Here is a 23223-nt window from a genome sequence, read left to right as displayed (position 1 = left end):
AGATGGGGAAGGGTTGTGATATATGTGCAGCAGCCCTTAATTTCTTTTTGAGCTGTTGATATCTGCCCCCAAACACCATCACTGTTGATGTGTAAACAACTGAGCAAACACACATGCACATAGATAGACATACAGGAAAAATGCCTTCTTTCATATTTTTTCTCTTATTCTTTCGACATTAGCTGGACCGCAAGCATAGAAGGTTCTGTTCAAGTTTACATTTTATTTATGTTTTTTAGTATTTTTTTTAAGCAAAACATGGAAATTGTTCTGTGGTGTGATCTTCATTGTGAACGAAAAAATGCAGAAACATCAAAATAAACAACATGGACAGAAATAAAATGTAAATACTGTGTGTGTGTGTGTGTGTGTGTGTGTGTGTGTATCAGATATCAATTTTTTTTCATGACAAAAAGATTTTGTCATGAAGCCCTACAGTAGGAATTGTTAGATGGAAATCTGTTTTTAATGGACAGTTTTATGGACATATTTTCCAAATTTGCTGATCAGGTTCCCACAGGAAGTAAGTTAGATATTTTTCAAGTTTTTCAAGAAGAGGCACATGACAGAATGTGAGATTTTCAGCATTAGTGGGCTTAAAATAAGTTAAAGCTGTGCTTATCTGTGTGTATGGAGGTGGCATATGGGAGTTAGAATAGCTGAATGCCTTGAGATTTCTTGCGGTGTGACATAAAAGTACTTTACTCAGTATTTTCAAATTGTATTTTGATTGTGTATTTTTTTATAAGCTCATATTAAAAGAATAGTTCACCCAAAAGTGAAAATTTTGTGAAAATGTACTCATACTCAGGCCTTCCTTGATGAGTTTTTTTTTTGTTCCTTATCAGAACAGATTAGGAGAAATGTAGCATTACAGCACTTATAAGGGACACAGTGTAAATGAGTTTGATTGACATGTAGGGGTGCTAGACAGGATGCTTTCAGATTCTCTGATTTGTCAGATGGACAGACGCTTGTACGCACCGCTGTCTCCAAAATGTACAAGTAGTGCTAAAGAAAATCACATCTATTGAGAGCCTATTCACTGGATGAAAACACTTTATTAATGAGAGAGGTTAGATGAGATTGGTCAGACTCCTTCATGCTGAGAAAAAGGCCACAAACACTCAAACTAGCACTTCTCACAACAGGAGAAAGGCACAGCTGAAATCATAACCTTGAAGAGAATGGGCTTTCAGCAGCAGAAGGCTGATCCCGGATCCTCTTCTGATGGACTACATATATGAGCTAGAAACTGGATGGCTCAACAGTGGGGGAAAAAACATTCTTGTTTTTTCTGAAGTTTCAGATAGTAGGATCAAAATCCAACATGACATCATGTATCAGTATATAAAAGGGCATCTTATTTGGTATTATGTGTACCTAATAATGCAATTTTTCTCCCTTGATTGGTTGTTGGTCTTTTTGCAGGTCTCCTGATCACATTTGAATATTTTCCTCTCTTCCTCATAATCATCTGTCATAAAAGGCAGTGTGTTTGAAAGCAAAATATAGCTCCCAGTTCCTAGCTGCGTTCATTAATTCATGCTGTGTGGATATATAACAGCAAGGATAAATAGAGGACAGAGATCAAATCCATTCATAAAGGCAGAGTAGAGTGAGGCTGCCCCGTCTCTGGCCTTTACACTCCACTGGCTTCGAAAACCAACAGTATCTGATTTTTACTTTACAAGTAGAGTAAATCCTGAAATTATGTCTTCTTGTTCTTGTTATTTTTCTCCTCTTTGCAACATCTGACCATTTTCTTTCACTCTTTTTCAACCGTAGTTGAAATATAATTTTCACAAACCATTCAGTTTGATATTTGTCTTGTCATTCAAACTCAATTTATGAAAAAAATATGGGTTTCGCTATAGAAAACAAACCTTTAAATAATATTATATGAACGCTTTTAATGAAATGTCGGAAGTGTTGCATTATTGACTTGTATTGATTGTTTTATTTATGGTATGTAATCGCATTTAATGTAGTTTTTACAACTTCCAATCTTAACACATTGCTTTAAATTGATCAAAAGTGACAGTATAGACATTTACAATAGATACATCGTAATGTACTGTATAACTGTTTTTGACACTGATAGTAATATTATATTTCTAGAAATGTTTCTTGCGCTCCTCATCGTCATATTGGAATTATTTCAAAAAGATCATGTGACACTGAAGACTGGAATAATGGCTGCTGAAAGTTGAGCTTTGTCATCACAGGAATAAATTACATTTTCAATTATATAAAAATAGGAAACAGTTATTTTTAATTTTTATAATATGTCACAATATTACGTTTTTTTTTTACTGTATTTTTGATTTAATAAGTATAGCCTTGTTAAGCATAAGCAAAAAAGGAACAACAGAAAAGTAGTGAGTAGAATACTTATTTAATGAATTATTTAATATTGCAAAATAGATTTTCACTTATTGACCCCATTGTATTTTTCATAGTTTAAAGTAAATATAGATCCATCACCTCCCACAGATTACTCTATTTATGCGTTGCTTACTTGCTGATTCATCATATAATTTCCCAGTCGTTTTATATTCCGATGCTTCAGGTCTTTCTGTCTCTGCTGCATTCTAAATAGCAATTTTCTTTCATCGTGCTCACCTCTGACATGTTCATAAACAATTCATGGTTTCCTCTTCACTTTTTGACGAACTTGAAACTCATCAGCACAACAGACGTAACCTCACCCAGTTGTCCATGAGAGGGAGGAGAAAAGCACTCTTTCTTATTGCTAAATTATGGATTCACATCTAAAGTTGCTTACTTTCATTTTTAAGATGAACGGCCATTTTTATTGTAGCTGTATGTTTTGAACATTTATTATTCTGAGATATAGGATTTTATAACATGAAAAATTAAGGAAAAAAGACCACAGGGTTTCGACAAGTGCTTCAGCTAAACTTTGGATCCTTTCCATGACAATATGTGAACCTGTCATGAAGAACTTTTGAAATTGTCCATAACTCACACATTACGAAACCTCATGTTTTCCACCGGCGTTAGAAACTAGCAGCCTGTTGTATTTCCATTCTCTGTATGTAATGAGCAGAGATGGAGAGGGAGCACTTACCATGTTTACACAAGTCTCAAAATGTTCTATTTGTGCACCGTGTACATCTCTGTGCCTTTCATCCCTGCAGAAAAGAAGCAGGTGCACAATTCTTCAATAATGGATTTCTTCCATTGTAAAAAGATACAGATCACTCAATATGTGTTTTCCATGAAATATAGGTTTTAAAAGCCCAGTTCTGTGTGCCAAAAGCAATTGATTTGATTAAGATTTGTAATGCTTACAACAACATCTGATCCAAGCATCAGCGGTTAAACGTGCACAACCTATTTGTTTCTTTTCTTTAGAAAAACCCAAGTTGATTTACAATCCCCAAGCACTTTGGTCTTCTTGCTTCTTATAGTCTGTCACTCACTGGTTGTGACCAAATTTCCAAATTCACTTTAGCAATCACCTACGCAGGAGCACTGCTGTAAGAGGAATTTCGAGTGTCCCATCAAGGCCAGAAGCGAACGAGAGCACCGCAGTTGATTGAACTCTGGGAAAGCTTTGATTGATTAGTATGTAAATGGGGAAAAAGTCAGTTGATTATGTCACCCACTAGACTCGATGGAAATATGAGTTTGAGATCACCTCGGTGTAGAATACTGTAGTTCAGACCTTAGTCTTGGCAAGATTGTCTGATTGTCTCTTTTCATCTGTGTCTTACTTGTTTTGTAGGCAATGAAATTGGTGTCTAAGAAGAAGCTGATGAAACAGTATGGTTTTCCCCGTATGTATGGCATTTAAATTAAGATCTCATTCGAAACCAGAGGAATGCAGATGTTATGCACAGCAGATGTTGTACTGTTGAGGCAGCATTCTCAGTTGCTTTTTTCCTTTTAATAGACATTCTATTACTTTGCAGGCCGCCCTCCTCCCCGAGGTCCTAAAGCAGCCCAGGGGGAGCAGCCCAAGGTGCTTGGACCTCTGGAGAGAGTTTACCAAGAGATAGCCATCCTGAAAAAACTGGACCACCTCAACATAGTTAAACTGGTTGAGGTAAGGATTGTAGCCATTTTCATTCATTCATATAATCCACTGTTAATGAACTTCTAAATTAATAGTAAAAAATAATAATAAAGAAAATAATAGTAAACTAACTTCTTTGTTTCAGAAAATCCTTCCTTCTAAATCTGTGGTTATTTGTTTACAGCATGTTATCTGCAGTAGTTGTTTGTAAAGACACTGGGTCTCAGGAAAAGCCAGGTGTACTAAAAAATGAAATAGTAAATAATAAAATTACAAAAACACAGAACGATGAGAATTGGAAGGAATCAAACACAACTGCACTAACAGCTCAATAACCAAGCTATATTTTGGACTAGTAATGTGTCATTATGTAATTTGTGCCAAAGAGGGGACAAAATAATAGCAACATTGAAAATCAGTTAGGAGTGAATCTGTTGAACAGAGACACACTTAATTCTCCTGAGAATGGGATGCGGAGAGGAGTGCGATTGATCATAGGATGAAGAAAAGGAAGGTAGAATTGAGGGATGCTGAAGGAGAAAAGCACTTCACCTTACTTCACCTTACTTCCCCCTGTGGTTCCGTCGGAGTGCTCTTTAATCACAGCAGCACCCATGCACGTCAGCAAAATTAGGAATGAGGGATGAGAGAGTGCATGTGAGATAGAAATTGAATCAGAGCATGAAAAATGTTTAAAGGAAACTTAGAAAGTGAGACAGAGGAACCACGTCCACTCCAATCAGCTGGCCTCACCTACTGCTGGCCCAAGTATAGCCTTAAGTCAGGAGTGTGTGGCCATTAGGAGCAACACAGAAATGGTCCTATGCTGGCAGTGAAGGATGAAGCATTATCTTATCAAATCTAAAACTAAATGTGGCAGTGCTGTACCAGTAGCTTGGCTGTTTTCTCTGCCTAATACTGTAAATACTTGTTAAAGCATTGCAGAATAGCGTTTGATGTTGAAATCAATGTGGAAGTAATGTGTAGACACACTGAATCTATGTCTGCTGAACCTGGCTGAATTTAATTGAATTCACAATAGCTTTCCGTTGTTAATAACAGTTGTTATATAGAATGTAGCATTTCTAATAATTCCACAGATTTTCCCAATAAAATCAGTGAAGAAAATAAACTAGAAAAAAGATAAACCCATGTCTGATTTGCCCTGGACCTAATGAGTATTAGAGATTTTCCTAGATGTAGAAACCTGGACATGATGTCATACATCTGAAGCAGGTGGTGTTTGTAATAAAGTTTCTATTTCAGGTGCTGGATGATCCAGCAGAGGACAACCTTCACATGGGTATGTTCTTTTTTTAAAGTATAATTTTAGTGGTAAAATTCCACCTATGTGTCAAAGATTCAGCAAATGTTGGTGTTTCCACAGTAGCTAATGCTAGATACGTTGTCATTGTGTCAAAGCTGTGCATGCTCAATCTGAAAAATACATTTGACCCATTGTGTTGTACAGTACAGCTAATTTTACAAAGGTTTAGGGTCAATACGATTTTTTAAAGAAAATAATGAATTCAAGAGCACATTAAAACTGATCAAAAGCAACAGTTCAATCCTTTGTTACAAAATATTTATATTTCAAATAAATACTGTTCTTTTTTTTATTAAGCAAAGAATTTGGAGAATTTTTTTTATCTGTTTCCAAAAAAAAAAAACATTAAGCAGCACAACTGTTTTCAACATTGATAATAATAAGAAATGTTTTTGAGCACCACTTCAGCATATTAGAAATGATTTCGAAAGGATCATGTGACACTGAAGACATTCAGAAGAAAATTCAACATTACAGTCATAGGAACAAAATTAAAAATTAAAATATATTGAAATGTAAAACATCTACAGTATTTTAAGTTGTAGTAATAGTTCACAATATTGCAGTTTTTACTGTAAAAAATTAAATAAAATAAAAATCTTACGGTCCCCAAACTTTTAGCTGTTGTATTAGTATTTTAATCATTAACATTAAACCTATACTTACACATCATCCATACTTAACACTTTTTTTCTAAAGATGTGTTCATTGGTTGCAGTATTCAGCTGTTTACTCCCTTCACTAGTGGTCTCTTCACATCACTTCTCTTTTGCATAAAATTAATCTCTTTTTCAGTGTCACTCATATCGTCTCAGATCACCAACTCTCATTGAAAATGAATGACCTCTGTGCCACTTTGTTACTGCAAAACTTTTGAAATTCACCATTACAAAACTTCACTTTTTAATGAACAGACAGTGGCATGTTTCAAACAGATCAAACTGTGCAGTCTTTGTAATGAGCTGAAGTGAGAATTTGTAGAATAAGTTTGCCATACGTATGGCAAATGTAGGTGGCTACTCTGACTTACACTGTAGCAATGAATATAAGTTGTTTGTGCTGATGGACTGCTACAAAATCATAAATGACTTCACACCACTGTGCACTGGTGCGAATAAAAAGCATCATACTTATGTGTGAAAAAGAGCAGGGTCATTTGAGGATATGACATACTATATGAGGACTGTGACCATCACATTTCATAAAGTGAACAGAATAATGGATTTATCAATAATCTCTTTTCACTCTCATTTTGCTTTAATGACTCTCTTTCTCTTTGATCTTTCCGCAGTGTTTGAGTTGATGCCAAAGGGGTGAGTATTCTTTGTGTCCACTTAGACCTCTTTTGTGCATAACTGATGCTTTCGCCACACTTTGTTTCATCCTCTATCATTCCATTAATCACTTTTTACCTTCTTCATCGACTGACTTGTCCCATATATCTGTCATCACTTAGATCTCACTCAGTCTCTCCTGTTTTCCTCCCTTGTTTCAAAGGGATTCATTTAAATAGTTATGTTCTCACTTTATCACTCAGTCTCTTATTCACTTCTTTTTCTAAATCAGTTCTCTTTTGTTACTGAATAAACGTTTTTCTCTCTGCATATAAAACAATTGCATTGTTAATCTTTTCAGTATTCCTTCTGGTACTTGTAGTTTTTATTTACTCTGTTGCTTTTTCTGTGTTTCTAAATCCATAAAAAGCTCATTTAAAGTACAGCAGTCTTCCAGTTATTAAAATACCTCTTTTTATTTTCATATGTGACATTTACTTTGGTAGAATATGAGTTTTTAAAGTGGCCTGGCTTTGTTTTGGAGAGAAATGTTGTTTGTGTGCTTGTGCCTTGAAAAGAGCAGATTAGAACTTACTTTGCATAATTACAGAATGGTCTTTTTTTCTCCAGACCTGGTTGAATATGTTTGGCCTTTCGGCTCAATCATGATTAACTGCCTGTGGGTAGTGAATTAAATGGCCTTTGAGGGCCCTGTTTTGTGCTTAGTGGTTTTTTGAGATCGTTTTTTTCTGTAAATCTCACAGTCACAGATCATTTTGAATAGGGCTGCATGATAAATCATATGCGATTGTCATGTGCATCTCCTCAGTAAAGCCGGTTCTGTGATTAGTAGTAAATCTCCATCACATGCATTCAGATGGAGCGCCATTTAATACACTGAGCCGTTGTTCACTGACAAGCTACGCAATATCGCGTTCATAATCTCATATGTGATTATGAATGCGATATTGTGTAGCTTGACAGCATGTGATTTATCATGCAGCCCTAATTTTGAAGGATTCTATCCACTGTGTGTGCAGTCCTGTAGTTTCCCAGCATCCTTTGATCTCTTGCTGATGTCTCACAATCACAGGGCTCACTTGCCACAGTGCTGCATTCTCACATGTCTTGCAAAAATTTGGAATTTAGCTGATTTAAATTGGTCACTAAAGGTTGGAATAATACACTACACAACCCAGATTTTACGCTGATTTACAGTCTGGGGCTGTAGCGCAGTGCAGAGCAGGAAGAGCAAAAACAGCAGAAATTTAATGAATATCTGGTTCAGAATTATAGGTGAGAATGAATGGAGAATGAACAGAAGTTCAAATGAAAATAAACACAGCATAAATAAAAATATTTATTTCTAATCCAAGAGGAATACAGATACAATACAATACAATGCTGATCTGGATGAAAAACTGACACCACGTTTCACACAATTTTATAAAGTTGCACCACACGACAATTTTCAGGTCAAGAGACTGTACCTGTTAGCATGTTAACCAATTAGCATGCTAAGCAAACTTGCATAAGTCAACCAACATGGGCACGGCCTAATTTGGAGAGGTATTTCACGGGAACTGTAGCCAATATCAAAAATATGTCCAGTCCTTTCTGTGTGGCTCAGTCCAAAGATTGTCTGATCCGATTTTAGACAAAATTGGACAAAATTTGTAGAAGGAGCAGTGTAAAAACTGTTTTTAATTTACTTCAATATGGTGGACAGGCACATTAATGGGAAATGAGATATTTTCAGAATCATCATAACCCACAAATATTTTTGCAAATATCTTTATATTTCTTTAATGGTAGGTGAAGCTGTGCTCAAACTTCTCAGGTACTTTTTTTAAAATCTCAAGTTCGATAGGTGTTTGGGAATGGCCCTCAGACCATGGTTATGATGAAACATAGTTTTGTTTTGATTTATAAAAATTTGGCCCTCTGAACCAATTTTGGGTCAACATTAAGTTTACAGCATCATAACTTTTTCACCAGTTGGACATAAAATTCTGTTAAGTCATTTCTATGCAGCTCAGTCCAAAGATCATCTCTGCCAATTTTCATAATTTCATAAGAAATTTGATATACTTTTCAAAATGGCCACTACTGTAATAGGTGGAGTCTTGGTATAAGCTGTTGAATGTGATCAGCATGAAAAGGGTATCAGATGAACTAAATTAATTATTTCTATAGAAAAGACATCAAAAGTTATAACTATTGGTCGACTGATATGTGTTTTGCCGATCAGCCGATGCCGATATCTTGGAAAGCAGGGGGGCCGATAGCCGATATATATTTTTTTATTATTATTTATTTTAATATTTAAGAAATTTGAAATCATTTGACAATGGATTACAATTTTTTTTTTTAAATAAACATACTTATACTTTAGATGACAAAGTATTTTTCACAAATATTTAATAAAAATATAATTAAAAAGGAAGTAAACACTGTAACCAACAGGACGTATTCTGGGAAGTTTGTGTACATTGGGAATCATATTTTTCAAATAAAGCAAGGGTTATACTAATTTTACATACAGCACACAGAGAAAATTATATGAATATGACAGTGAGCAAATGCATAAAGCGCAGCATAATTAGAAATCGCCAGTTAACATTTTAAAGCATTCACACAGGACCTACCGTCACACAGAGATCACGCGATCATGCTGGATAAAAATACATACTTCATAAGATCTCACAGCACCGTCAAAATAAAAGTTCCTCCTTGAACACATCTGCCAAGCAGAAAAACGTATCAGCCTTGGCGATATATGTCAATCGACCAATAGGTATAACAATTTGAAAAGTGAATTTCTTAACTGGGGGTGGCGCTATAGAGTAGGTCCTAGTGACCCCAAAGTTGGTCAGATTACTATTTCTTGATCATACTTACGAGTGTCCCAACGTTAATAGTTTTCCTAAGTTCCCTTTATAGGTCTGCCATTGACTCTCTTTGGGTTAAAATAAAATAACAGATACAATAGGGGCTAGGCCCCTAATTATGTTATGTATTAGGGTCACAGACACAGATTTTTTAGCTTTAGATTATGATTCAATCTAGTCAGAGGATATCAGACATGTTTGATATTTTGAGCCGATTTTAGAACACATACTATTTTTATTTGTCATGCATCACTTAGCAGCAAGGACACGTCTCTCTGTGTGAGTTTGAGTTTGGAATGACTTGAAAGGCTTGTGTGTGATCATCAGTTATTTATTGAATCAGAAGTCTCTCCACCTATAATTTCATTCAATATTTCTCTTCATTAATTATTTCTGTCTAGTACAGTTTTTTTATTAGTATTTTATCAGTTAACTTACAATAAAGTGTCTCTATTGGTCACCAGCCCTGTGATGGAGGTCCCCAGCGACAGTCCGTTCAGTGAGGACCAGGCCCGCCACTACTTCAGAGACATTGTTCTGGGCATCGAGTACTGTGAGTCATTTCCTATATTTTAAAAAACATTTTCAAATTTCTGGGTTGACCTCATTGGGTTCCATTTTTATTTTTTAAGGAGACCACCTTGTCGTGGATTTTGTAACAGTGTCTGAAGTTAAATAAATCCCAGTAGAGAACTCCTACAGATGAGCGCCTGACATTAATAATTACTTATGTAAAAATAAAGACCCAAGCGAGTTCTGTCTCAAGGAACAGCTCTGCGTTTGTTGTTCTAACGCTTCATTCCCTTTTCAGCTAATGAAGTGAGCGAATGTGGCAGTGCACTCATGTATTTGTGTGTGGGGGAGGTCATCGTATCCTGATGAAAACAAGTCTGTTCTATTTCTAAAGGGCATTCTGATCTTCTCTCATCTGTCAAAAGAAGAAATTAGATTTTATGTTGCAACATTTCAATAATTACATACTGACAGTTAAAGGAATATTCTGGGCGAAGTAAAAGTTAAGCTCATTCGAAAGCAATAATGTAAATTCTGTCATCATTTATTCACCCTCTTGTCTTTCCAGATCGATATGAAAGAGATCACAAACACTCCACAAAAAGAAGATATTCTTAAGATTGTTTGTAGCCAAACATTTTCAGGACCCATTGCCTTCCACTGTGTATAAAAAGCACTCAAAATGTCTTCTATGTTCTACATAAAGAACAAATATCATAGGTTTGGAAGCACATGGGGGTGAGTAAATAACTAAATGTTTATTTTTAGATGAACTATCCCTTTAATTGAGGCATTTACAAAGAAATCCTGCAAAAATTGGCTCCTATTCACTTCCATTGTTAGTGTCATCATGACATAGATTTTTGCTCATTTGAAAGAAAACAAGGGACAAGTCTAAATAACTTTTTATGGTGATCAACAAATATGCTTAAATTGTATTGAGCCTTAAACAAAGAGAATGAGCTCCGCTGAGTTGATTGCCAAGTGTCTGTTCTGTTCATCGCGTGGAAACTCTGCTTTCATCAATTCATTTGAGTCTTATTAACCAGGCGACACTCACTGTGGCAACTGTCTGGATGGCGACCGGATTCGCCACAAATCACTCTGTGTTAACAATGAACTTCTTTGTGTGTGTGTGTGTGTGTGTGTGTGTGTGTCTGTAATTTGTGGACTGGAATCAGAGTATGTGTCCATATTCCATTCATTTCATTAGCACTATGCTAGTTACCTTAGGGAGCAATGTCAATAGAGTTAATTAATAACTAAGAAATGTGTGTGTGTGTCATACTTCTTCACTTTGCAGGTCTTCAGAGACTCCTTACATAAACTGTGGCACACTCCATATGTGTTACATTCACCTTCCTTGCTGATTTTGATGAAATAATTCTATGCAATAACCTGATAAAATACTTTGAACACGTCTTTGTTCCTTTGTTAATTTTCTTTTTTCATTACCATGTGTGTCATCTGAAGATTTCTGAGACATGGCTCTTGTCACATAACATAACCAGTAATGGCAAATTACTGAAAGATGATAAGTGGCAGGAGGTTATCTTTGATTGACCACTTGAAACAGGAAAGCATCTATTAACCATTCAAGGTCATCCTCTGTGTGCCCGGTCCAGAGTGACCTTCTTGAACCTGTCTGTGGTTTCATAGTTAAGCCGAGAGCTCCTGTTGTCAGACACACTTGATTTTGAACCTCCTTTTCACTGGCTGTGCTCCATTTAGTAACTTTATTGAACTGTAATATCAATAAACATCCAAAACACAGTTATTTTTTTCTGATTTCCTGCTAGGCCAGGTGATCACAATTAGTCATATAGAAACATACAATACAGTATTCTAGTGTTGCAATGAGAAGATTGATCCTCATATGATTATATGTAAAATGCTTTCGTTTAAATATATGTTTTGTAAATTCTGATATTTAAAGCTAATTTGTCAGCATACTTCACTTTTGAAATGGCTCATTGACTCTTATATTCTCTCTCTCTTTGCTCAGTGCACTATCAGAAGATCGTTCACAGAGATATAAAACCATCAAATTTATTACTTGGAGATGACGGCCATGTCAAGATCGCAGATTTTGGGGTCAGTAACCAGTTTGAGGGCAATGATGCTTTGCTCTCCAGCACTGCTGGTACTCCTGCCTTCATGGCCCCAGAGACGCTGTCAGACAACCGCAAGAGCTTTAGTGGAAAGGTAATGTGTGTCTGGGATGATTTTTACGATATGTGATAGGCCAATCATTCAGACTGATTAAGCTTAAAGGTGCAGTATGTAATATTGGCAAGCGGTTGAAATGGGTACTGCAGTCCAAATTCAAAATATTATCCTCAGACATGATGCTCCAAGCAAGTTGTCAGATTCATGACATGCGACAGGAATGAGTCCAACCGACAATGGAAGGCGACAAACCTTACACTGTAAACTGTTGAGTTGATTATTCTGTGTTTTAATATGCCTGTTGTCATAGAGGTTTTTTTGATGGATTTTTAGGTCAGGTTGAATCTGCGATCTCGTACACAGTTTATTTGCTCACTTCCATGGCTGCAGTATGCTGTGTTTTCTGCAAAATAGCAACCCAGGCTGTCGAAATATTATTGGTTAAACTGTCATTGGGCTTAATCACACAGACCAAAACAAAAACAGACATTCCGACTCAGAATGCACAAGTAAAATAACTGGCTTTAGCATTGTTTTTCAGAGAAACAAGTATGTGAACTTAGGATGTTTACTGAATATCTAGTATTATTAAAAGTATTATTGTATTTTTATGCTCTAGTACAGTCAAAAAATTACATACAGCACCTTTAAAATTGGCTTAAATTAGCATTTTATTTATGAATGGTGCTTTGCTGTTTCTCTCATGGAATCTCATGAACATGACATAGAGCTACATGACTGTTCAGAAGTTGAAAACATTTTTGAAATGTTTTTGAAAGAATTTATATTGATCACCATACAGTGAAAACAGTAATATTGTGAAATATTATTCAAATTCAAAATAACTGTTTTCTAGTTCAAATATTTTAAAATGTAATTCATTCCTGTGTGTTTTGATGAATAGAAAGTTCCAAATAATATATATATATATTTTTTTTTACTTTATAAATGTTTTTGCTGTCACTTTTGATCAATTTAATGTTTCTTTGCTGAATAAAAGTCTTAATAAAATGACAGACCCCTCACTTTTGAAAGGTAGTGTACAGTTTGTTCTGTTTAGCATTCCAAAGAAGAAAGGCATAGAAGTTTGGTGCATTGTGCCTTTGAGGAATTCCATTCATTTCAATAGCTCAAAACTGTAGAACTCTCCTGCATCACTAAAACAGAAGTTGTGTTTTGTTTTCTTTAGGCTCTGGATGTGTGGGCTATGGGAGTGACGCTCTACTGTTTCGTGTATGGAAAGGTGAGTCAGCTCATGTACTAATATGATCAGAATGATCGCAGTAATTCTTCATTGTGAAATTATCTCTCAGAATGATCAATGGAGGGGACAGTGTGCTACTGCAGTGACATTTGTGTGATTGAGGATTTTGATCACTCATCCATCTCCCTCCTCTCCCTGTCCTTCTGTTTTTCCTTCCTTGTCCTCCAGTGCCCATTTATTGATGAGTACATACTTGCACTTCACAGTAAGATCAAGAGTAAGCCAGTGGAGTTCCCCGAAATGTAAGTCATCCCTTGCTGTTTACGACACGTCTGCTGTCTCACAGGAGCAGATACAGAGAGAGGAAATGTCAGAGATGTTTGAGTGTATGGCGATGTGAGCTGAATGCTGTATTGAAGTGTGTTGGTTTAGTATGATATTTGTGTATGCTTGTGCAAGTCTGTTTGAATGATATGTTGATGAAGTCTGCCGACTTTGTGTGGAAGGCCAGAGGCCACCCGGATACATGTGATCTGGTGTATGTGTTTGGACAAGGCATTAGCTAATGATACACAGTCTCTGTCTCACAAACAATAATGTCATACTGCAGTGTTCTCAGTGGCCGACAGGCCGAGCCAACTGTTCACAGTGCCATCATTTTAAAGGGGTCATGTGATGTTGCTAAAAAGAACATTATTTTGTGTATTTGGTGTAATGAAATGGGTTTATGTAGTTTAAGTTTAAAAAAAAAAAACATCATTTTCCACATACTGTACATTATTGTTTCTTCTCTATGCCCTGCCTTTCTGAAACGTGTCTTTTTTTTTTTTACAAAGCCCATCGTTCTGAAAAGTGAGGTATTCTCTGATTGGCCTTGTGATTGGGCGAATACCTCAAGCGTGGGACGTTATGTTATGTTACGCTCCTTACTATACTTTGATGCCTTGTGTCCCGGCGTGTCAATACAAAAACATTAAAACCCATTATAAATGAGGCATTTGTTGCATCCATTGGGGACATAATTACAGATTATCATGACAATACCATCGGTTCTCAATTCCAGTCCTCGCGCCTTCCAGCTCTGTATATTTTGTCTCTCTCCTTAGAAGTGAGCTTCCTGAGAAAGGGAAATCTGTTGAAGTTACCCCCCCCCCCCCCCCAATGTCATTCCCATGAAATGAATTAAAATAAGCAGTGTGGGTCTTTTCTAAAGTGTATTTTACATTAAATGTTTTTACATAAAACTATTTGAAAATATCTATATTTTTTATTTATAGAAATGTTTAAAATATACCATAAATCCTCCCAAAACTGCACAAATGTAGATTATTTTTTTTTAAATAAATTGAGTAAAATGACATTTGCTTTTAGAAAAGCTTTATCACATTTTAGACAGCACATACGTGTTAAAGGTGTTAGAGTGATTATCTTTTACATACAGGTATTGTGTTTTTTATGTTTGCAGAGCTTCTCTGTCCATCCTCCTCTTCTCCTCTTCTTCTGTTTAGTTCAGCTGAGCTCTTCAGCCCTCTTGATTGTTACAGAGGCCGTTTGACAGTCAGTGTATATTTGAAATAGTGTTTCTCTGTCTGTAGTGTCTCATCTCTTGTAAAAGCATGCTGTCATTGTTTAGCCGTACAGTCAGATGTTTGGTTTTTGTTTTACTACTTCAGCTATTTGCTCTGTGTCTCTGTGATATCTCAGGCCAGCTGTTAGTGAGGGGCTGAAGAACCTGGTCTCACAAATGCTGGACAAAAACCCAGACACCAGGATCACCATTCCTGAGATCAAAGTAAGTCTACATAAAATGGAAAGGAGCACTTCTGAGATTGAGAGTGTCGAGTAATCTCTTTCACCGTCTTTACAGCTCTGTATTGCAAGATATTGAGTTTCAAAGATTCAGTGAGGACTTCATCTATTGAAACCGAAAGGAATGACCACATTTAACCTTTTTGATTGAGATAGGATTATTTATTAATGTGTTTTTCCTTAAAAAATCACCTCAATTTTCCTTCATGCATACCAGCAAGAGAATACGGAATGACTTAATATTGAAATTATAGTCAGTATCTGACAAAAGAAATATCCAAAGAGCATTCCTAAGAGTGAATCATTATACTGCACTCTCAAAACAACAGTGTTTCTATCAAAGACCATTCCTGAGCCACGTCCAGGAATAGTGTTAAAATATGACACAGTATCTCTGATAGCTTCTGCGCCATCTACAGTAGCAGACTTGGTGTTTGGACAGGAACACATCAGCTAATCCCCATGAACAGAGATTTTGGTTCAGTTCTGGAAACTTCCATCTGCTGTCTCAGTGTGACAGTGAGTGTGAATAATTAGCACACACACACACACACACACACACACACTCGGCCTTCAGAGACTCTTGCCTGCATGTCATTACCCAGAAAATGTTCCATTAAAGCAAAGATCCCCAGAGCACACATTAATCAGGGCTGCACGGCCTACATTCACTCAACAGCTCTGCTCTCATATCCTTCAGACTAACTTTGTTTGTAGGACAAATATTTGATTTCTTTAATGATTTAATGGTTGGTTGGTTGGATGGGTGGATAGAAGAATGGATATATGGAACAATCTACAGACATTTGAATGGATGGATAGATTAGAGGATTGATGGTGGATGGTTTGATGGATGGATGGATGGATGGATGGATGGATGGATGGATGGATGGATGGATGGATGGATGGATGGATGGATGGATGGATGGAGGAAACGATGTGTGGACAGATCCATGGACAGACCCAGGGATAGATGAATTGAAGGATAGATGATGGCTGGATAGATGAAACAATATTTGGATGAAAGCATGTATGCATAGTTTTATAGATTTATGGAGGAATGAATGAATGAAAGGATGAATAGAAGGTTAGATGGATAGATGAATGGAAAAATAGATGATGACTAGATGGATAAAAAACTGATGGATGGATAGATGGATGAAAGAAAAGATGTATAAACTGATCTACAGAAAGATGGATAAATGGGTGAATAGACTGATAGATGAATAAACAGATGGATGAATGGGTGGAAGGATATCATGGTTGGACATGAAACAATAGATGGATGGATGAATGGATTAATAGATGGAAGAAAAAAATCTATAGACCAATCTGTGGACGTGTATTGATACATGGATGGAGTCATGGATGAATGGACACATCTACAGACTTATAAATGGTAGGATGGATGGATTAATGAAAGGATCAGTGGATGAATAAATAAATAGAAGGATAGATGATGGCTAGACGAATGGAAAATTTGAAGGAAGGATGGAATGATAAGTTGGCATGTTTTGTGTTTGTGTGTGTGTGTGTGTGTGTGTGTGTGTGTGTGTGTGTTTATCTTCAGGTGGACCCCTGGGTGACTCGGAATGGCACTGACCCTTTGCCTTTAGAAGAGGAGCACTGCACCGTGGTGGAGGTCACTGAAGAAGAGGTGCAGAACTCAGTGAAATTTGTCCCAAGTCTGTCTGCTGTGGTAAGTGAAACAGAGAAAAAACAGGGGTGTCTCTGTATTTAATACATGAGCTACTGAACTGTAGGTACATGAACATAAACACACACAGGCCGCAAGCCTTGCCCAGATGTGCTTAAGACTGCTGTCAACATGATGAATAAGTAAAGACACACTTGACCTTGACCAAACAACTGAAACCTATCTACGTGACAAACTGCCCCTGATTCTGAACTGTCAGATTTTCCTTGGTTATTTTCATGGATTTAGTCCTTCTGACCATTACATTTCAGTAAATGCAAAGAGAATTTTTAGCTGACTGCTGTTTTTCTGTTCATGTTTTGTATTTTTGCGTATTGTATTTTCACATGCCCTGATCTGTATTCTTTAATATATACAGTAAGCTAAATCTAGTTGTCCCTTCTTTCCCGTGATACTGTAGATTTTGGTCAAAGCCATGTTAAGGAAGCGTTCCTTTGGGAATCCATTTGAGTGTCCCAGCAGGAGAGAAGAGAGATCCATGTCTGCACCAGGCAGTCTGCTCATGTAAGTGTTCCAAACTAACACAACCGATGACCAACAGGAAACCATATTTATATAGCTTCACAAATCCAAATGACTCTCCTTTTCCTCACAAACCTTTTGTAAGAGACTGAAATAAACATTGCATCTCTTTCATTCTTAGCTTTTTTCACTCTCACATTCAAGGTCGCAGCATGATGTTTCAGGTGTCATGTCTATCTGTTTGAACAGGAAGGTTTGCTAATAGTCACCCATTATTTCTCCTTCTGCCAACATACGTTTCCATAGTAGCATGATTCAGTGGTTTTTTCTCTTGCACTAGCACTGAAAGCTCCAGGACTTAATGTTTTCACAATTTAAATTTCTAGAACTTTTTTCTCCACACTGCACCGAGACGACTAACTCCCTTATCAATCATTTAGAGTTCAGATTCAATCTTTTATATTTACACCAGTGTAAATCAGAATATATAGAATATTATATAAATATTTTATTTACAGAACTTTTTTCATTTTATGTACTTTTTCATGTTAATGTAATTTATATGAAATACAAATAATATATGATAATGAATAATAATGATAAATAATAATGATATTTTGTTTATATACACACAGTGCCACTTACAGTTTGTGAACCTTTGCAGAATCTGTGAAAATGTAATTTAAATGAAATAAGAGAGATCATACAAAATGCATGTTATTTATTATTTAGTACCGTCCTTTATACGATTTTTTACTAAAAAGATGTTAACATTTAGCATTTTGTATTTTGTTTGTAAGGTGTAGTTTGTAAGTTTGTGTAAGTTTTATATATATATATATATATATATATATATATACAGCATATACATTAATACATATATAAAATGTATTTTTACTGATATACAGTTTACTTGATTGAAAAAATTACAATTACTATTTTAATTATAAATTGAATTATAAACGTGTGTTTGTGTGTTTTTAAAACCATTGAGTTAATTAAGTTAGGTCACAACAGTTATTCAGTTTCTATGAATTCTGCTGGATGTTAGCAGCATCTCTCTTATGACAGTTATTCTCAGAGGCTTTTGCTGTTAATGTATCTGCCCACTATACTGACAGTAAGTGTCTCCATGAAGTCATTTATTCCCCACTCTGCTGCTTTTCCCACTTTAGAGGGTTTTTTCAAGGACACCAGGATGTTCTCTCACTATTTCGCTCTGTGTGCTGTCTGTTAGATGCCTGTCAGAATCAACAGAGGGTTGTTCCCTGTCTTCTGAATGCCCTGAATCAATACAAACAGTCTGGTTATCTCTGTATGTATCCCATATAGACCAAAGTCAGCCTTGCCAATATTTTAATGCAGTGTTGAATGCTTTTAGCAATGAGTTATGTTGTTTTTCCAGATGTGCCATATGCAGTTATTATTAGTGCAATCAAAACTGAAAGGTCATTTGATTTGATCTGTAAACAAATTGACATGCTGGTTTGGTATGGCCTCTCTCTGTTGACAAAGGTGAAATCAGATTGCGAACAAGGTGGATCAATATGGTGGCTCCAGCTGATCACCTCCTTTTCCAAGAGGCAGTTTTTTTATTAGCCATTTGTCAGTTAGTTGTTGCCTCTGAGTTGTAGTGTTTTTCTGTTTGAATTGATAAAAAGCAGCAGCGCCCCCAGTTGGTAGAATGTCATCATCAGAATTTAGAAAATCGTTCTGTCCCTTTAAATCTCCAATTGTCAGGGATGCTCATTTGCATGTCATCCATAATTCAGTGTCAGGATGAATACACTACCTCCTGCAACCTTAATAACCTTTTTCATCTAAACACACACTTACTGTGCATGTGCATATTGATTTATATTTGTATCAAAATTAAAAACATTGTTTATTGGCTATAACATTTAAATCAGCCACAATTGAAATCACATTTTGTTGTTAAGCATGAAATACTTTATGTTCTTATTGGTTGTCGCTTCTTGCATTCTGTGTAAAAGTTGTCATTTCAGGCCTGGTGATGACAAGGTATAATGCTATACACATCACTGAACCAACCCTACCTCAGAGCTTGGAAAATGAAATCGCTGTATCATTACACATTTGTTGGCTGTGATGAAAATATGACTGCACATTATTACATTTCAGCACTTTTTTTCTGGCCTCCAGCACCTTAAAAATTGCTTTCCATTTTTTAGCCATAGAGCGCAGGTTGACTGTGGGTAACCTATTCATATGCTCATGAAGCCCAGACTGGAGTTAGGTGATAATATTTCCTGTTAGTGTTTGTCAAATACAAGGGTTAAATGCCATCTCCTCTGGACAAACATGCTTGCCATTTGAAGAGTTTTCATAAGCGTCTAGGCTCATGCATCTGTCTTCAGTTGTAGATGCTAATGCTGTCTCTCTCTGACAGCGCTAGGCTAAGAGTATATAAATCTACTATCTCTGACTGCAGTTTTATAGGATTATCTGATGAGTACCATGTCCATAAATTGACTTATACTGCAATTGAATCTGATTTAAATGTAGTCTAATGTGCCCGAATAATGTAATATCCTGTGGCATTCTGACCAGCAATAACTCACAGGAGCCTCTGTAATGAGCTGGTTTCTGCTGCTTTACTTCACATGAAACTCCCTTTCCTCCACTGTCTGTCTCTCTCTGCTGCAGGGACTCTTGGCCGTTCCGGCCCTCTTTTAAACTCCAGCCCTTGTTAAGGTAACTCATTGTGACAGGTGGTCATTGTCATTTGTCACTCAGATTCCCTGCCCTTCTCCATACATTCCCTCGGGTCAGTGAAAGTATGAGTCAAATCAGCCTTCATCCTGTCCCTGTGTGGCATTTCTCCTGCTTCATGGCAGTGAAAGTATTTGGTGATACTGTTAGGAGAGTCCAACCCTGTCAAACACCTCATGTCATTGTCTTTCATTCAGTCCCACGGTGTACATTCTGAGACCTGTGTGTGCATTTGTGTCTGTTGCAGAGAACCTTCCCATGTTCATGTATTTCCTTTAAGAGTGTGATCACAGAATGTTTCTAGCTTTCAGAGTTTATTACTGGATAGTTTAAACCACAGACTGTCTTTCTGCAAATGCTTCAGACCTGTTTAATATTATGCATATTACATTAAATGCATAGTGATTTTTTTGTATGTTTTATGCTATTAAGGTAGACTAATGTGCTGTACAGCAGCGGTTCTCAAGTCCAGTCCTCGCGCCCCCCTGCTCTGCACATTTTGCATGTTTATCTTATCACTTCAGACGTTTGTTCTATTCGAACGTAAGTGCCCTGTGAAGTGGACATCACAGGATATTCCGCCATGATTCCAGTTCAAAGCGAATGTATATGTTCCATTCAAAGTGCATTGAAGTGTGAGATACGTGAATTTAAATTGTATTTATTTAAATAAGTATATGATTTCACACTTGGCCATGTGTGAAGACGTTGCGCAGCACGAATTCATGAATTAATGTTCCGAAGTGAGGTACACTTCAACAGATTTCCCCTGTTCAGAGAGCAAGGAGCACGGAACACTGTGTAGGGACCATGTCAGTTGGGAACACAGTTAATGTACAGAGCTCACTTCTAACGAGCTGATTATCTGAATCATGTGTGTTAACAAAGAGAAACATAGAAAATGTGCAGAGCAGGGGGGCGTGAGGACTGGAATTGAGAACCGCTGCTGTATACTCATGTACTGTCACATCAGTGTGCTTAGATGTACTTTAGAAAATGAATTTAGCTGAATAGAGTTCACCAGCTGGTTGAAACATATACACTGCTGTTCAAAAGTTTGGGGTTTGGTAAGATTTGTTTTGTGTGTTTTTTAAACGAATAACTTATACTCACTAAGGCATTTCAAAAATACAGTAAAAATTGTAATACTGTGAAATATTATTACAATTTAAAATAACTTTTCCATTTCAATATAAACAAATATTATTTTGATGGCAACGTTGAATTTTTCAGCAGCCAGTACTCCAGTCCTCAGTGTCACATGATTCACATGATTTTGCTTAAAAAACAAAACCAATCCAACTATATTTTAAACTATCAACTTTGTTTTTGTTTTGTTTTTGACTGGTAATGCATAGTATATAAGGTACCAGCCTGCTACAAAAGAGAGAACTAAAAATGTGAACTAGCTGGTTTAAAGCTTATAAGCATTCAAAAATATTGTTTTATTTGAGGAACTTGATAGCCACTAAATTGGATCTTGTCAACCGCAGTGTCTTTAATGTAGATGTAATTTACATTTTAAAATACATTTTCTGCTAATTTCCTATTTTTTCTAAGGAACCACTCACAGTGCAGTTTATTATTATTTAATATTCTGTAATTATTGATTTCAGATATACCTTCCCTAAATGAAATAAAAAGTGAAACAAGCTGCTGCTGGTTGCCTTGAGTTTGCAGTCTCTCTCTGTTAATTTCATTTTAATTAAATTTCAAACTTCATCATTGGCATACCAGACTTAATAGGTGTCCGATCCTGGTCCTGGAGGGACAACATCCTGCAGAATTTTGCTCCATCTTGTCCCATCATACCTTCCTAAAACATTCTAATAATCCAGAAGACCTTGATGACCTTGGTTCAGGTGTGTTTTATTGGGGTTGGAACTAAACTCTGCAGGACAGTGTCCCTCCAAGTGCAAGACTGGACACCGTTGTTATAGATTAGAGATTAACAGTTTGCTTCTTCAAGATCTTCTACTGGATCAAAGCAGGAATTGTTTAGAAAGCAGTGATTCACAAATTCTCTCTCTGTTTTTCTATCTCTCTCAGAAAGGGGAGCAGTGGAGAGGCTGGTAGAGAAATTGAGCTCGAGGACTTGCATGAGGACGAACCACCCACCTCTTGAGTGTCTTCATAGATCCTGAAGCGTTCTGCATTGTCCTTCCAGCCCTTTGAGCAGATGATGATCATGACCCAAACCGCTCCACTACACTGTTTCCACAGACTTCAGGGCTTTCCTTGGCACTGAACTGGATTCTGCTGTTGCTAGTCATCACTTTTCCTGCCTATGGTTCTCATGAAACCTGGCCTTGATAATGTGGCGGAAAACTATTCTTTCTCCTTCAACCCATTTGGATCTTTCCACTTTTGTCCTCTCATCCTGGCTGAACAAGTAGATTTTGGATGGAATCTATATTAGGCCAGGTTTGTGTGAAAGACAGACTACACCACAAGCTTTAAAACTACAGCACAGACAAAAGATGCTATTAACTTGGTGTGGCGCCTCATGAAGCTTAAAACACAATGATGCCATTGATGCAGTGTGCTGCCATCATAAAATCTGTACATGTATAGAAAATAATAGCAATGGCATCTTGCCTTTTTGCATATGGTAATGTGCAATTCTTAACCCTGTCCATCATAGCATGCAGAAATATGCCCTTTTCCATAGTGGTTCCATGTATCTGTTGTTTTTCATTTTTGTATACCATCAGATTTTTTCAGTTCATTTAGATACAATATTTAAACACACACATACAGTGTTGTACTGTGAATCAAAGGGGCTCATGTTACTATACACTAAACAAGAATCTTGTCTGCACATAGTCAGTAAATTCTTGAAAACAGGGCTTTCTTATGAAAAATATAGCATGTTTGAGTGCTCGGTGTAACCATTATCTAGCATAGGGCTTATTTTCCATGTTTGTGAATTTTGCAAATCCAGCATTGGGATTGCAGCAGATACAGGGCTCTTGTGTCGCAGCGCTTTGTCTCTCTGCAGGAACAAAATGTGTCATTGTTTACCAAGTCTTCACATTCCAAAATGCCTATTTGTCATCATCAGTGCTAACTCTATCCC

The 23223-nt window shown here is 36.6% G+C and overlaps 1 protein-coding gene across 4 annotated transcripts in view; it reads left to right on the top strand.

Moving 5' to 3' along the window:
* Nucleotides 1-22412, top strand: part of LOC132139678 (calcium/calmodulin-dependent protein kinase kinase 1-like) — a 61897-nt gene extending 39485 nt beyond the window's left edge. For 3 of the 4 annotated variants that reach the window (XM_059548215.1, XM_059548216.1, XM_059548217.1), the window contains exons 6-18: nucleotides 3755-3806; nucleotides 3942-4075; nucleotides 5312-5348; nucleotides 6664-6685; nucleotides 10002-10090; nucleotides 12056-12255; nucleotides 13409-13462; nucleotides 13652-13725; nucleotides 15128-15215; nucleotides 16803-16931; nucleotides 17350-17453; nucleotides 20079-20126; nucleotides 22194-22412. In XM_059548215.1, the coding sequence (XP_059404198.1) occupies nucleotides 3755-3806; nucleotides 3942-4075; nucleotides 5312-5348; nucleotides 6664-6685; nucleotides 10002-10090; nucleotides 12056-12255; nucleotides 13409-13462; nucleotides 13652-13725; nucleotides 15128-15215; nucleotides 16803-16931; nucleotides 17350-17453; nucleotides 20079-20126; nucleotides 22194-22269 (1107 nt within the window). In that variant the 3' untranslated portion in view covers nucleotides 22270-22412. The remainder of the gene's footprint in view (nucleotides 1-3754; nucleotides 3807-3941; nucleotides 4076-5311; nucleotides 5349-6663; nucleotides 6686-10001; nucleotides 10091-12055; nucleotides 12256-13408; nucleotides 13463-13651; nucleotides 13726-15127; nucleotides 15216-16802; nucleotides 16932-17349; nucleotides 17454-20078; nucleotides 20127-22193) is intronic. The other variant, XM_059548218.1, reaches the window with a different exon arrangement.
* Nucleotides 22413-23223: the final 811 nt, after the last annotated feature.

This window comes from Carassius carassius, chromosome 4 (assembly GCF_963082965.1).
Source record: "Carassius carassius chromosome 4, fCarCar2.1, whole genome shotgun sequence".
Classification (NCBI taxonomy): Eukaryota; Metazoa; Chordata; class Actinopteri; order Cypriniformes; family Cyprinidae; genus Carassius; species Carassius carassius.
This window is presented reverse-complemented; position numbering and strand designations above follow the sequence as displayed.